Source organism: Cyanistes caeruleus, chromosome 1 (assembly GCF_971803275.1).
Source record: "Cyanistes caeruleus chromosome 1, bCyaCae1.hap1.1, whole genome shotgun sequence".
Lineage (NCBI taxonomy): Eukaryota > Metazoa > Chordata > Aves > Passeriformes > Paridae > Cyanistes > Cyanistes caeruleus.
This window is the reverse complement of record NC_141701.1, coordinates 41,057,503-41,071,022: the sequence shown is the minus strand read 5'-3', so window position 1 is coordinate 41,071,022 and position 13,520 is coordinate 41,057,503. Positions and strand designations below refer to the sequence as shown.

General features: G+C 34.1%; 1 protein-coding gene across 5 annotated transcripts in view; it reads left to right on the top strand.

Annotated features, from left to right (window-relative positions):
* The window catches only part of SNTG1 (syntrophin gamma 1), a 315,782-nt gene extending 302,725 nt beyond the window's left edge, over positions 1 to 13,057 (top strand). For 4 of the 5 annotated variants that reach the window (XM_086888380.1, XM_086888383.1, XM_086888371.1 and 1 more), the window contains 2 exons: positions 1,213 to 1,323; positions 10,312 to 13,057. In XM_086888380.1, the coding sequence (XP_086744506.1) occupies positions 1,213 to 1,323; positions 10,312 to 10,470 (270 nt within the window). In that variant the 3' untranslated portion in view covers positions 10,471 to 13,057. The remainder of the gene's footprint in view (positions 1 to 1,212; positions 1,324 to 10,311) is intronic. The other variant, XR_015286694.1, reaches the window with a different exon arrangement.
* Positions 13,058 to 13,520: the final 463 nt, after the last annotated feature.

Below are 13,520 nucleotides of genomic sequence, written 5' to 3'. Positions count from 1 at the left end.
TCAGGTTGCTAAGACAAACACAACAAACTTTATCCAGCTTGGTGCAGGGTAGAGATTTTTGCCAGTCATTGACATGAAGGGACCAACACATCCTGAAGCAGGGGGGCCTGCATAGATTTAGGACAGCTAAAAATTTGACCACCCCCATATTCTGTTTAATTCCCAGTAGATAGTAAATCATTCATAGATAAAGACTAGGGGCACAGATGGAAGTGTCATCCTACACCACTGAGAGGAAGCAATTTACAAACCCTTAGACAAAAGGATTGCCTTAAGTTTCTGTGTTGTCTGATGCCTGTGAAATTAGTGTTCATAAAAGTAGTGGAACAATGTAAATGATGATGACCTAATTATGTGAAATACTGTTGGAATCACAAGGAAAAGTTTTAACAATGTGAAATATCTGGAGGATGGGGGTTATCTTTAAATGAGGTTGAAAAGACAACAAAAATAGTTCTTTTCCATTTCTAAACAAAATAGTTTAAAATTGTTTTTTTCTACATAGATCCTCACTAGATATGCTTTTAAAGAGATGCTTTTCTAGACAGCTGTAAATTTTATTAATTGCATATTTTTTTGGTAAAATATTATGTCTTTTTCAACATATTAATTCAAGTAATTCATAATTACTTGAAAGACCACTGATATGGTTAGAATTATTTGCTCAAATTCCTAACTAGAGCTCTCATAAATAAACTCAAAATATGTTCTCATTAAACAGCTTTCTTTTGTTACTTTATCCTTTAAAAATAGACATTTTAGTATGTCTATTTTTTTAAATATAATTTTTATATTTTAGTATAATATGCCCTTTATGTTAATTCTAGATATTTTTTAGTATGGAAAGAAGGCGCTTGTATGTCAGATCAGTACTTCAGATAGAGCAGGGAATCCACAGATGATCAGTGGAAAAAAAATCCTTTTCTTTTTTGTTTAATTGGTATTAAAAATAGATAAAGGAATTTCAGGGTAAATTTCACAAATGTACTCTGACAGGTGTTATTCAAGCACTGCCAAAATATAATGTAGCTATATGATTAAAGGAACATCTGACCACAGAATACTAGATTTATTTAGTTATGTACCATAAAGATCTTTCCTTGGTATTTGTATTTCCAGGTATTTCTAATACAATTTTCAATGACAACTACATTGACTTGCTTGTGTGTGATTTTTTATATTTTGGTTTGTTTGGTTTTTTTTTCCCTTTAGGCTGTGCTTTGGAGGTACAAGTTTTCTCAGCTCAAAGGTTCTTCAGATGATGGGAAGAGCAAAATCAAATTTTTGTTCCAAAACCAAGATACTAAACAAATCGAAGCAAAGGTAAAAACAATATATTGTTTGTATAAAGGCAATATACAATTTTCAAAGCAGCTAGGGGAGTGGAGGAGTGTAATAGACTAAGTTACTTGGAAATATTAGAATGATTCACAAGGAATGTAAAGGAAACCAATGAACTTGAAGAAAACTGAACAAATTATTTTTATCTAGTTAAAAATCTCTTGAAAGTTGTAATTAGATCTAAAAATAATAAAATACAGGATTTATGGGATATATGGGTTTAGGCATGTTTTCCAACTCTTCTCCTTGTCATTGTGATAAAGCTGAGAGGTTGAGTACCCTGTTTTTCACCCTATAATTGTATCATGAAGAAATGGTGGAAAGTATATCCTTAAATCAACCTGGGAGAAAAACTCAGCAAAGGTTGAAAATCTGTTTTTATTTCTCAGGGAAAAAAACCCCTTGTGCATTAAATACATAGCTTGCAACAAGACAGAAGCTTACTGTCTGTGTCTAATGCAAAATCAGACAAGTTCTATTTCCAGTTGTGCTTTTGATTCAAGAGTTAATTAATGAAAACAGTAGCCATGAGAGATTTAAGATTATTTCTATTTATGTCTTTTGAGAATAAGGACATTTACTGTCGCAGCATGAAAAGTGATCTCCCCATGTCTGTGATGGTTGGAACAGCCTGAGAGTCTGGCTCAAAGTTCTTTTTTGACTAGAATCCAAATTTTACTGTAAAGATAAAAATTATTTTCTTGTTGATGTCTAAGCTTTGCTTTTAAGGCATTTACTATACTGTTTTTCCTGACCATGTCAGAGACCAGACTGATGAATGAATGTCAGAACAAAATTGTTCCATGAGAAAAAAGGAAATGGTTAAATAAATTGTCTATAAGTACTAAATATGTAGAGCATTATAGAATATGTAAAGAAAAAAATGCATTGTTTTGGGGATAGTTATGTGTTTAAATGCCCATAGTTACATTCTGCTTCTTCCTCCATGACTCTTTATGGTTGATGTTAATTATTTTCTACCCAGCAGCTATTTACTTGATTTTGAGTGTTTTTACTCACTAAAATAAAGGTATGTAAGAGTTCCCATTAAATCAACAGCAATAAAATGTGGACACCATGGTTTTGATACCTCTGCTGCACCTCAAAGATAAATATTTTCTTATTTCTGATTTCCTTCAGAGTTATTTTTAGTAGTACAGAAGTTTTTTTCAGCTCTAATAAGACAATACAGTTAACCTAATGTCATGAGGATCATTTTCTCTTAAGAAAGTAATTGACCACTTTTATTCTATACTTATGTACAGATGAAGGATTAAAGTCATCATTATTTTTCTAATATCTGTCTGCTATTGCTGTCATATTTACACATGATTTTAACACTAACAAAAATAAATAGGATTCCAGGAATGGCACACTGTTGGGGTCTTTGGAAATTTAGCAGGCTTTTATTCTATTTTTTTTTATTTGTTTTTTTAACTGGTAAAATGAGAATATATTTTTCATACTGAATTACATGAAAAAAATAAAACCAAATAATAAAATATAGATTTTGGAAAAAAAATGTTGTTTTTTTTAAAAATTGTTTTAAAGTATAATAAATTAAATTAAATTTTAAATTAAATTAAAATTTAAAATGTTTTGAAGTATATCTGTCATATAAATCACTTAGAGATACATAAGTATGTTGGACATATATAAGCCTTAGTGGTATCCTGGTGCCTTTATTGTACCTATTGCTATTTCCACTCAAATTGAGTTCTAGAAAATTGTGCCAAACTTTTATTAAGATAGAAATGCTACCTTACACTTTATGAAGCCAGAATATTCTACAAACTGCTATCATGCTTATTAATATGCCGTCATGTTCCCTGGTTGCTGCTCTTTTCTATAAATTTAAAATTTCACATTACTCAACTTGGAAATAAAAATCTGTTAATTTTAATTCATTTTCATGGTGATCAATGCACATAAACTAAATGCAAAGATGTCAGGTTATATTCTCTTTGGAAGGTGCTGTGGCATTTATAATGAGCACTACTATCCATTCTGATTTGTTTACATATTAAGTATGTTGCTTAGTCTAAGAAATGTAGATAAATGTGTCTGTAAAATAAATGTGAAGGTTCTCAGGTCATATATTTTCAACACTGTTTGGCTTACAACTTTGTGGATAACCCCCTTCTTTATCCTTTAAACCTTTCATAGATCTAAAACACTATTCATCATAAGGAGAGGTGGAACAATCTAGCCTCTGTTTTTTTGCTTTACTTTCCTAGGTTAGAGGTATAGCTATTTGCAGAACTGTTGAGTCATTAGGAAATGTTAATCAGATTTTCAGAAATATTTTGAATGCCAGATTTCATGAATACTGTATGCAGACTTCATTTGAAATCAGAGGATGGAAATTTTGTAAAACATCTGTTAAAGGCTGCAATGAATATTCATGCCACAACTATCATCACCTGTTAGATGCAGCTCTGTTTTGCAGCTGGCCTGGAGACCCACTGCTGTAACATTTTCTTTATGATTCTATTATTTCTTTCTTGAGTTATAATACATGGGGAATAATCAGAATGTAGTGAAAGGAGGACTCAGCAGTGAAAAAAAAAAAATAAATTTGAGGAGCCATTGCACCCTTGTATTAGGGCTCTTCCCTAATTCCCAAGCAGCAATGTGGAAGCAGGGCATAACAGGTAACTTTCCAGACACCACAAACTGTGTTCAGTTTTGGGCTACTCACTAAAAGAAAGACATTAAGGTGGTGGAGCAAGTCCAGAAAAGAGCAATAGAGCTGGTGAACGGTCTGAAACACAAGTCTGATAAGGAGCAACTGATGGAGCTGGGGTTGTCCAGCCTGTAGAAAAGGAGGTTCAGGAGGAATCTCATTGCTCTCTACAACTGCCTGAAAGGAGATAGTAGCCAGGTGGGGTCAGTCTGTTCTCATAAGTAACAAGCAATCAGGCAAGATGAAATGGCCTCAATTTGCACCAGGGGAGATATAGGTTGGATACTAGGAAAAATATCTTCTCCAGGAGGGCTGTCAATCATGGGAACAGGCTGCTCAGGGAAGTGGCAGAATCACCATCCTAAGTGGGATGGTGTAGATATGGAGATGTGGCACTTGGGAACTGGTTTAGTAGTGGATTTGGCAGTGCTGGATTAAACACTGGAATCAATAAATGTCCTTTCTAACCTAAATGATTCTATGATTCTGTATAATAGCTTCACAGAAAAATTTGAGTTACCAAAATCCAAATTCTTCCTGTCTTCCTTCATTTATAATGCAGAACATTTTGTGTACCTCATGCTTTCCCAGATATGTGTGATATGGCATGTTGAACCTATGTGATAATACCCTTTACCTTTAGAACACTTATTCATGCTCTGCTGAATCAAGACTGTCAAAATGCTCAGCTATTGAGTTTTGATCAAAAAATTAATTTGTTATTATTCTAGAAATGCATTCCAACTTGTAGATATACATTGCTTGGGTATGCATATGCAGTATAATTTTTATCCATACCATCTTCATAATTTTCCAGAATCTCCTCTGTATTCTGGTGGCATATGCAGAGATATCAGTGTTAATGTTTGAAAAATCTAAGGAAAATACGTTTTGGGATAAAGTCCAGTACTACATACATTCATCAGTTAGGTTTGTTGTTGGTTTTTGTTTTGGTTTGGGTTTTTTGTTGTGTTTTTGATAAAAACACTTTCCACCAGCATTTATATTCCTATGAGAAAGAAAGTCCTTCACTGACATTGAAAAACTAATATTTTTATAATATTGTCAAAATTTTTGATAGTGTACTTCATGCCTGACTTAAAAAATTCAATATGGCATGCTTTGAGACATACAGCATGTGCTATGGATTTAATTACTGTTTAACTTATTTCCCAGTATAGTTCTTTTCAGCTTTAAAATAATTTTAGGTATTTATAAATTTCAAATACTGTCTTTTTTTTCTGTAGAGACATTGTGCTCATGCTTTTGTTTGGCTTCTCTAAGTTAAATCATGTTAATATAAAGATATATACTGTAGAATAGAGGAAGTGTTTCCTTATGGATTTATTCCTTATAGTTCCAGTCTAAAAATCTGAATAATAATTTCCATAGGTTGCACCAGTGGGTCTATGGCAGGGTGCCTTAAAGCAAACACCTAACTTAAAAGGTATCTTTGGCAAGGTCTAAGTGGTTTCTGACAAGAGAACCACTTAAGGGCAACATTAATCACTGATACCCCCTTAGACATTCCAATCTGTAGGTTATTTCCCAGCTGTCACTCATCAGGAGATATTGCACAAGTTTGCTTAGAGAGACAAATTTCTTTTACGAGTGAGAGCTAAAAAATAGACCTGTGAGTTTGACAGAATGTGTAGCCAATGTGTCCCTGTATTTGTTCTTAATGAGCTGTTTGGCTTGGGTAAAAAAGAAACTAAGCACAGAAGGGCAAAGCTTTCTCTGCGTATGTAAGGCCCAAAAGAGATTCACTTAGACCTTCCTATCTAGTTACTTTTCTGTTCACCTGTTTGTTTAGTTGTAGATTAATGAGTGTCTCAATAGTATCACAGCAGCTTCCAGGGGTGATACACAGTCTGGGGACTGTAATAAACTCAGAGTGCTGTGATCTTCAATTTCACCTAAGTATTAGATTTTTCTGGCAAATAAGAAGAGTACCTTAAATCTTCAAGAGTTCCAGTTACAAGGTATAAACATATGCCTCCAAACATAGGAGTAAGTGATATGTATAAAAATCATCATCTTATTACATTACTGAATTTTCACCAAACTGGAAACCGAGGATCTCTGTCCTTGGTAAAACATGTATGACTCAAAAGCTACACTTCAGTCTGTGCTTTCACCTCCCCCAGCTTGCAGAATAACAGTTGTCTCAGAAAACTCAGGCAAGGCCACACTGCTGTGCTGCATCAGGTGAACTTTTGTTCACAGATTGGCTGAACTCCTAAACTGAGCAGTACAAAACTGAAGTGGGTGCAAAAAGAAGTTTATCAAGATGGAGGTCATCAATTGTCTTCATCTATTTGCATGTGGAAAATCAAAGAAGGCACAGATGTAGTATCAGCAAAGGAAGAAGTTAAACTTCAAGGATTTCACATTAATCTCATTATTAATTAATTACCTTAGTATTAATTAATTCCAATTAATTTTGCTTGAAATTATCTTGTATAACATCTAATCTAAATATCCTGAATGACTACGGATCACATTACTATGAACAAAATACCCACTTTCTACTGTTTCAAGGTGACTTGATGGGTGCTTGCATCATTTTCCAGACTGACATTTCTGCTCAAGTCTGTTCTCCAAAATGCAATTTTAAATTAATTCTTGCTCTTAGCCTTGAGGGTTTTTCTTTGAGCATCACAGTGCTCTTCACATTTAGAATATCATCTTTAAATGGGTTATAAGTATACATCCTTAAGATTTTTATAGAATGATTGCTCAGTTGCAGCTACTGAATTGTTGAGTTCAGGTTTCTGACTTGTGTTGGTTGGTGTGGTTCAGTTTATAGTTTCCCCATGTCTTGCATACGAATTATTTGTCTAAATATATATTTTAGATCAGATTCTATGCAAGTATAGAGAGACCATGTAACTCCGCTTTTGATGAACAAATATCTTCTCATATCAGCAGTTTATATATGGATGAAAGAGAAGACTTTTTAAAATATACCATGGGTATTTTAAAACATACAATTGCTGGATTTTGTAAATGTATAATTTATGTAGTTGTTTCATATTACATAATATATGTATAATATAATGGAATAAGAGATTTTTGGGGTTTGTTTTTTTTTGTTGTGGTTTTTTTAGTTTTTTTTTTTGGAAAACTGTTTTCTCTTTCCTTCTCTGTCTTTTCAACCCAGACTTCCTTTGTGAAAGGTTACTAGAATTCCAGTGTGCTTCTGACCTTCTCAATGGCTGCATCTTTCTCACATGCCTTTTTGCCCATTTACGTTGTCCTCAGCAGGAACTGCATATGTTCAGGTTAATAATCTAGAAGTGTCTGGTATAATGACAGCAATGTAGGGTGAGAGAAGTTTAGTCAAGAGATAGCTTAGAAAGACAATCTGAAGACCAGAGGGTACATTGATATTCCTGGGAGAGTAGGGTCTTAGCTGAGGTGTACAGGCAGCAGTCTGGAAATTGTAATAATAGTAAATTGTGTATTTGTGCATGGGCAAGTAGGTGTGGCTTAAATTAGTATTTCTTTGCTTTTTGGAGGATTCAGAGCATGTGACTTTCCCTACTGGTATCATCTTCAATGGCTTAACTGCATATTTTTTCAGGTGTCTTAGGGTTGGTCTGTTTGTCCATTTGAAACTTCATCTGGACTGTGTGCAATACACACTACCCTGCCTAGAGGAAAGTGTCTTCAGACAAAAGTGTGGCTGAGGACAAAGTGTGTAGTGAAACAACCAGGGTGGCTGAGGGTGCACAAGAGCCTGTGGGCACCCCTGGAAGTAGTGCCAACCCGGAGGCACCTGAAAGTGCAAGTTCCCAGCAGAAGTGATGGCATGTTCTGTCTGTAAGCAGCTCTACATGGAGTCATATGTTTGTTAAGATTTCTTGTGTTTATGCTAACCTGCCTGAAAAGTGTTGTTCCTGATAGATCCTGTTCCCATCAATCAGGCTTCTGGGAACTGAGTTGCAGCCTTTAATCAGGCATACCAGTCAGCCTACTGTGCTTCACATTGCTTTTGTTTCCAGTTAAAAATGCATGTCCTCATATGAGCACATTCCTTGAAATAGGAATAGTGTTTCATTGCAACTAATATCCCAGCATTTGCTGACCTATTAGTGCTCTTTTTTGCAATCAAGGTAGTTTTCATGTGGTCATTACTATTGATAATAGTTATCAAATGGGACCTTCAGAGACTGTTCTGTTGCCTCACCCATTTCCCTTGATGGTAAATTGAGCAGAGAATATTCCTGATGTGTTACTATTGCAGAAACACCTGTGATAACTCATGATAATAATTACACTCATGCACTGTAAAAATTCACTGTCCAGTAGCTGTAATTATGATAGTAACAATGTTCAGCTTGTAGTGTTAGCTAATTGACTTGAACAATTCTCAAACTGTAATATTTGTTTTAATATGGTTATCTTGTTGAGACATAGGGGAAAATATAGTCACTCTACAGATAATACCTGCAATTGATATTAAAAATATTTCATGGTTCCACTAAATATTTATTCCCTTATCTTAGGCTTCAGCTGTTCTTTTGTAGTACTAAAAGGGTAAATAAATATATTAATGAAATGAAGTTAACTTCATTAAGTAGCTTAGTTGCAACTCATAGTTGTTATTCTGAAATAGCTTCCATAAATCTTTGTTTCCTCATCTTTGAATGCTCATTGTTTTCTTATTTATAATACATTTTCTTATTTTGAAATTGGAGGGAGGAAAAAAATCCACTTTGACATAGTGATAAAATTGCCCTTCTCTCTGGGTTTAAAACTGAAAATGTCTGTCAGTGGATTTTTTTTATTTTTTTTTCTTACATAGACATAGCTGGCAGGTTTGTGAAATTTGGCATAAAATTTATCTTCTTTATTGAGAATTGGTCATGAGGGGAGTTTAAAGAACCTCATGGGATCAGTTTATTTCTGAGTATGTCTGAAGGACTTCTGCTGAGGCTGTAGGAAACCTGAACGAAGTTTCACCCATGCAGTACATCACTGCACACTCTGCTCATCCAGCTGTCTGCTTTCACACTGTGTCCCTCACCCATGAGGGATTTGTGAATGTCTGCATGTATTCCACAAAGCAATGTCTTCCAGGAAATCTCAAGAGGCAGAAAATTGCTGTTTGATGTCATTTTGAGAGGTTTAGGAGTTTTTGTAGAATTTACAACATTTTTCAATATTCTCCTAGAACAGATAAAGAGCAAAAACCTGGCACTACATAGCTTGGAAATATCAATACTAGAGAGTAAGACAAGTAGAATATACCACAGATATTAATTATTGGTTTCACATTGCAGTGAAAAAATCTGTATGGGAAGTGAATCAAAGCAGAAAGATGTAAACTCTGTACTACTTTTATATGTATTGAAGTACCTCAATAATTGTTTTCAAGTACAGTAGATATTTATTGATTAAATACCAGCTTCAGAAACACATACTGAAGATAAGGTAAAAAAAATTGATTAGATAAAGTCAATTAGACATAAAGGAGTCCATTTATATATGTAAAAAAATTTAGTTTTTATTTGTTTCCTCTGTAGTGGTGTCTAACAAAGTCCCAGTTAGTCTAATCACATGCTGAGGGGGCTATAAAGAAATGTAAATTAAAGCAGAAGAAAAAGGAATTTGTATAATATTCCTAATAAATTTAAAACATAGAATATATTCCTTTTTTTGACCCAATAACAGATCTCAATTACCACTATGTGATAGTAGCACATTTTGAAAATACATCCTCTTTTTTTTAATATATATTTTAAAGAATCACGTAAGGAAATAGCTGTTTAATAGTGTGATTTATTAGCTGATTAATAGTGTGAGGAGGTGTGATGAACAAATGTAATGAATGTGGACCTCACCATTATTAATTTTCATGGGTACATTGGTTAAATGGTAGTACTCCAGAGGTGTGCAGACTGTTGCAGTGCAGCCATAAAGTTTCTATCTAAATTAACCTGCAAAAGTGCCAGATTTATATTGACCTGAGGCAAAATAAAAATAATATAGTGTCACTTTCTTTCCCCTTTAGCTAGTAGGATCTCATATTTCTATGGAGGAACTTAATCCAGAAATTTGTCCATCTTAGCCTCCAAGCAATTTTTTTACAGAATGTTCCATTGTCAATGTCTAGGTCGCTATAATGGAGAATTGTAAGGTACATTAGCAGAATTACATCAAGCTATTAAAATTGTTGCTGCTGCAATAGTGGTTCATTCCTGGTTATATGTTTGTGGGGTGTTCTTCTGTTTCATGTTTAATCTTTTTTTTTTTTTCTTTTTTTTTTTCACTTCCAGGAGCTGGAGTTTTCTAACCTGTTTGCAGTCCTTCACTGTATTCACTCGTTCTTTGCAGCCAAAGTGGCTTGTTTGGACCCTTTGTATGTAGGCAGCCAAGCCACAGCTTCTGCTGCTCCCACAACTTCTGGTACTAGCAAATTAAAGTATACTACTTGACATCCCCCATGACAGCACTGCCACTTAACAAGACATAAAAATGTATAAATATTCATAAGATTTAGACCTTTGGTGAACCATGTATGTGGAAACCAATCCTGGAGGCAAGACATCTTGCAGCATCAGCAGATAAATGGTCACGTGGGATCCTAATTTCATCTCGGTTCTGCAAGACATCAGTAAATAATCCTAGTCTAAACCCCAGAATAGGATGGATATGCTTTTAGTATTATCTATTTGTACTTACATAGTGCTTTAAGCAAACATTGGAAGCAAAGGAATAAATGGCGAAACGAAGCACTTGAGTATTTAATAAAATTTTCAAATTGCTGTAATAATACACAAATAGAATTGTCATTTTCCTCTTTTCAGATGTTTTTATGACAATATACTAAACGCTGAGTATGAACATAATGCCCTATCATTATATTATAAATGAGAGCAAGCATATAGTACATGGTGACAAAGGAGATAAGCATGAAAAGACGTTTGTGTAAGTACCTCCTCAAATAAGAAAGCACTTTAAGCACTGTTGTAAATCCATATTTGTGTTTGTACATTGAGTCATGCTACTTTTTCCATTTTTTTCTCTTCACCTAACAGTAACAACAGCAAACATATAGCCATACTGGTCTGATAGCTTGAAAACAAAACAAAACAAACAAGCCACAAAAAGAAAAAACACTTTTTCATGGATAAGTCACTCTTCTTCAAGTAAAAATAATGGCATATGAATTTAATTTTGATTTTAAATTAAGTGCAAGTACAAAAAATAGTGTGTCATCTATTTATTCCCTCTTTTTTTTTATTTTGGTTAAGAATTAAATACTGTGAATCTAATAGTCTTTGTCCACAAGATTTTGAAATAGTTTCAGACAACCCACCTAACACATTGTTTCCATGGTTAACCATGATTTCACATCATAGGTAGAACTTGTGTTCCATTCAAACTCTCAACAAATTGACATTTTACATTATGCTTGAAAAATTATTTTACCCTTTGACTTCTTAATAAGTTATATATATATATTGATAGTAAAAGACAGGAATCACTTGAATAAGCTCTGAAGAATACATTATACATATATACATATAATGCATAATTTCTTTGTTTTTTAAGACCATTACATTGCTCTGGATCAAGTACTAGTTTCAGAGTATCATTTAATGATGAAATATAAAGGACTTTTAAATTTAAAATGAATAACTTTGTTTAATTGCAATTTTGCAATATAATTTAATTTTGCGCTTAGACATACACCAGTGAAGATGATGGTAAAAAGGTATTCATTTTCTATAGTAGATTTTGGGGTTTCTATTTATTGTATTGAAATCAAAACTACCTTTTTTTTTCCCATCCACTTAAAGTTGTTAGTAGAACTTAGGAGACAGGGCCACTATCTTCCTTGTTTAGCAGAAAGACTAATTCTATCACATCCTTTTCTATGAGTTAAGATGACTAATACTTCAAAAGTGAAGCCAGAGGAGAGCTCATCCCAACGGGAACAATTCAAAATGCAAGGCAGGGACAAAAGATGACTGAAATGTAGAAGCAAATCATGTCTGTCTTTTTTTTTTGCTTTGCATTAGAAATATTTGGATTTACATGTGTGAGAGTAACATTGTTTTGAAGCATAGCTGATCTAATTTTATACTAGTTCCAAATAATCTAAAAATATTTGGGGAAGGGGAACTTTTTTATCGCTTTCAAATGTCTTCTGGTACACACATACTTCCTAATAGTACACCTCCAAGGGCTACACATTTATTTTCCATCCTAAATTCAGTGGAATGATGTACCAATCCAGCAATTAAATAGTCTAAGTGGCATCAAAACCCAGCATTTTCATATACATATCATGAACTTTTTTTTATAAGAATTGTCCCTAAATAAGGGAGTCACATCTGAACCAGAGATAAAACTACCATGGCTGTCCGTAGGATCTCAAGTCTGGGACACAGACACCAGATATTTTGAATCTAAAGCTATAACAGTTTAAGAGGTTTAACAATGGTGACTCAGGCACTGCCCTTGTCTAGAAAGCATATGCTGGAAACACAAATTTTGTCAGAGCATTGACAGCGCTGAAAAGAGAAGGCTGGTATCTTTTAATGACAGTTCTCAGTGCTCCCAAATAATCTTCTCCATTTCAGTGCATTGCTGTGGCACTCAGCTGTCACAACAGTGTGGCCATGTGCTGCCACCCCTGCTGGCAACAGGAGAATCTGAAACAGGTCAGCTACCGGTTGGATGTTTTTCCTTCAGCTGTTCATGAGATGTGCAGTTGCATCACTGAATCTGAGGGGTGCTTAAGAGACATATGTGGCATAACATTTACCCAGACCAGCACAAAGTATGTCATTGCAAATTTCTGTAGGTGAAGGAATTCCATTACATGAAAACCCCCCACAAAGAATTTAAACAAAAATTCACATTGTGCAGAATGGAATGAATGACATGAAATTCTGGGACTCTGCCTGGGTATTTGGAAGATCTCTGTCAAGAATTCTGTTTGTAGAACATCTGTGCATTCATCACTGAGGCTTTTGAAATTGCTCATTAAATACAGATAATTTGAGAAACACATTAGCCTGTAAATTGTTTTGGTTTTTTTATTGTTGTTTTTCTAAGGAGGCAAACTGGTGGGGCTTCATCAATACTTTTGATTTCAAGACAAAAAGTGTTATTGAAAGAATATAAGATGTCATAGCTTTGACTGCAGGTCAGTGTTGATTTGTAAATACAGCAGGCATTTGTTCAGTGACCTCACAGAATACTGAGAGGTAACTGCATCCAACCTTGCCCTTGTGGAACAACTTGGTCCGAAATTCAGTCTTGAACCAAAGAGGCAAAATTTTAAATTCTGCATTATAACAAGTTTTAAAATACCAAGATAAAATTTACAAACATATTAAATGGCTACATTTTGCTTTTAAATACCTACATTTAAAGCATAGTGAACTCCATATGCATATGTCAAAACTCAGCCTTCATGTTGCAGCCTGTCATTTCACACATAACATATAATGAGTACAAGTGCTTTTTAAGT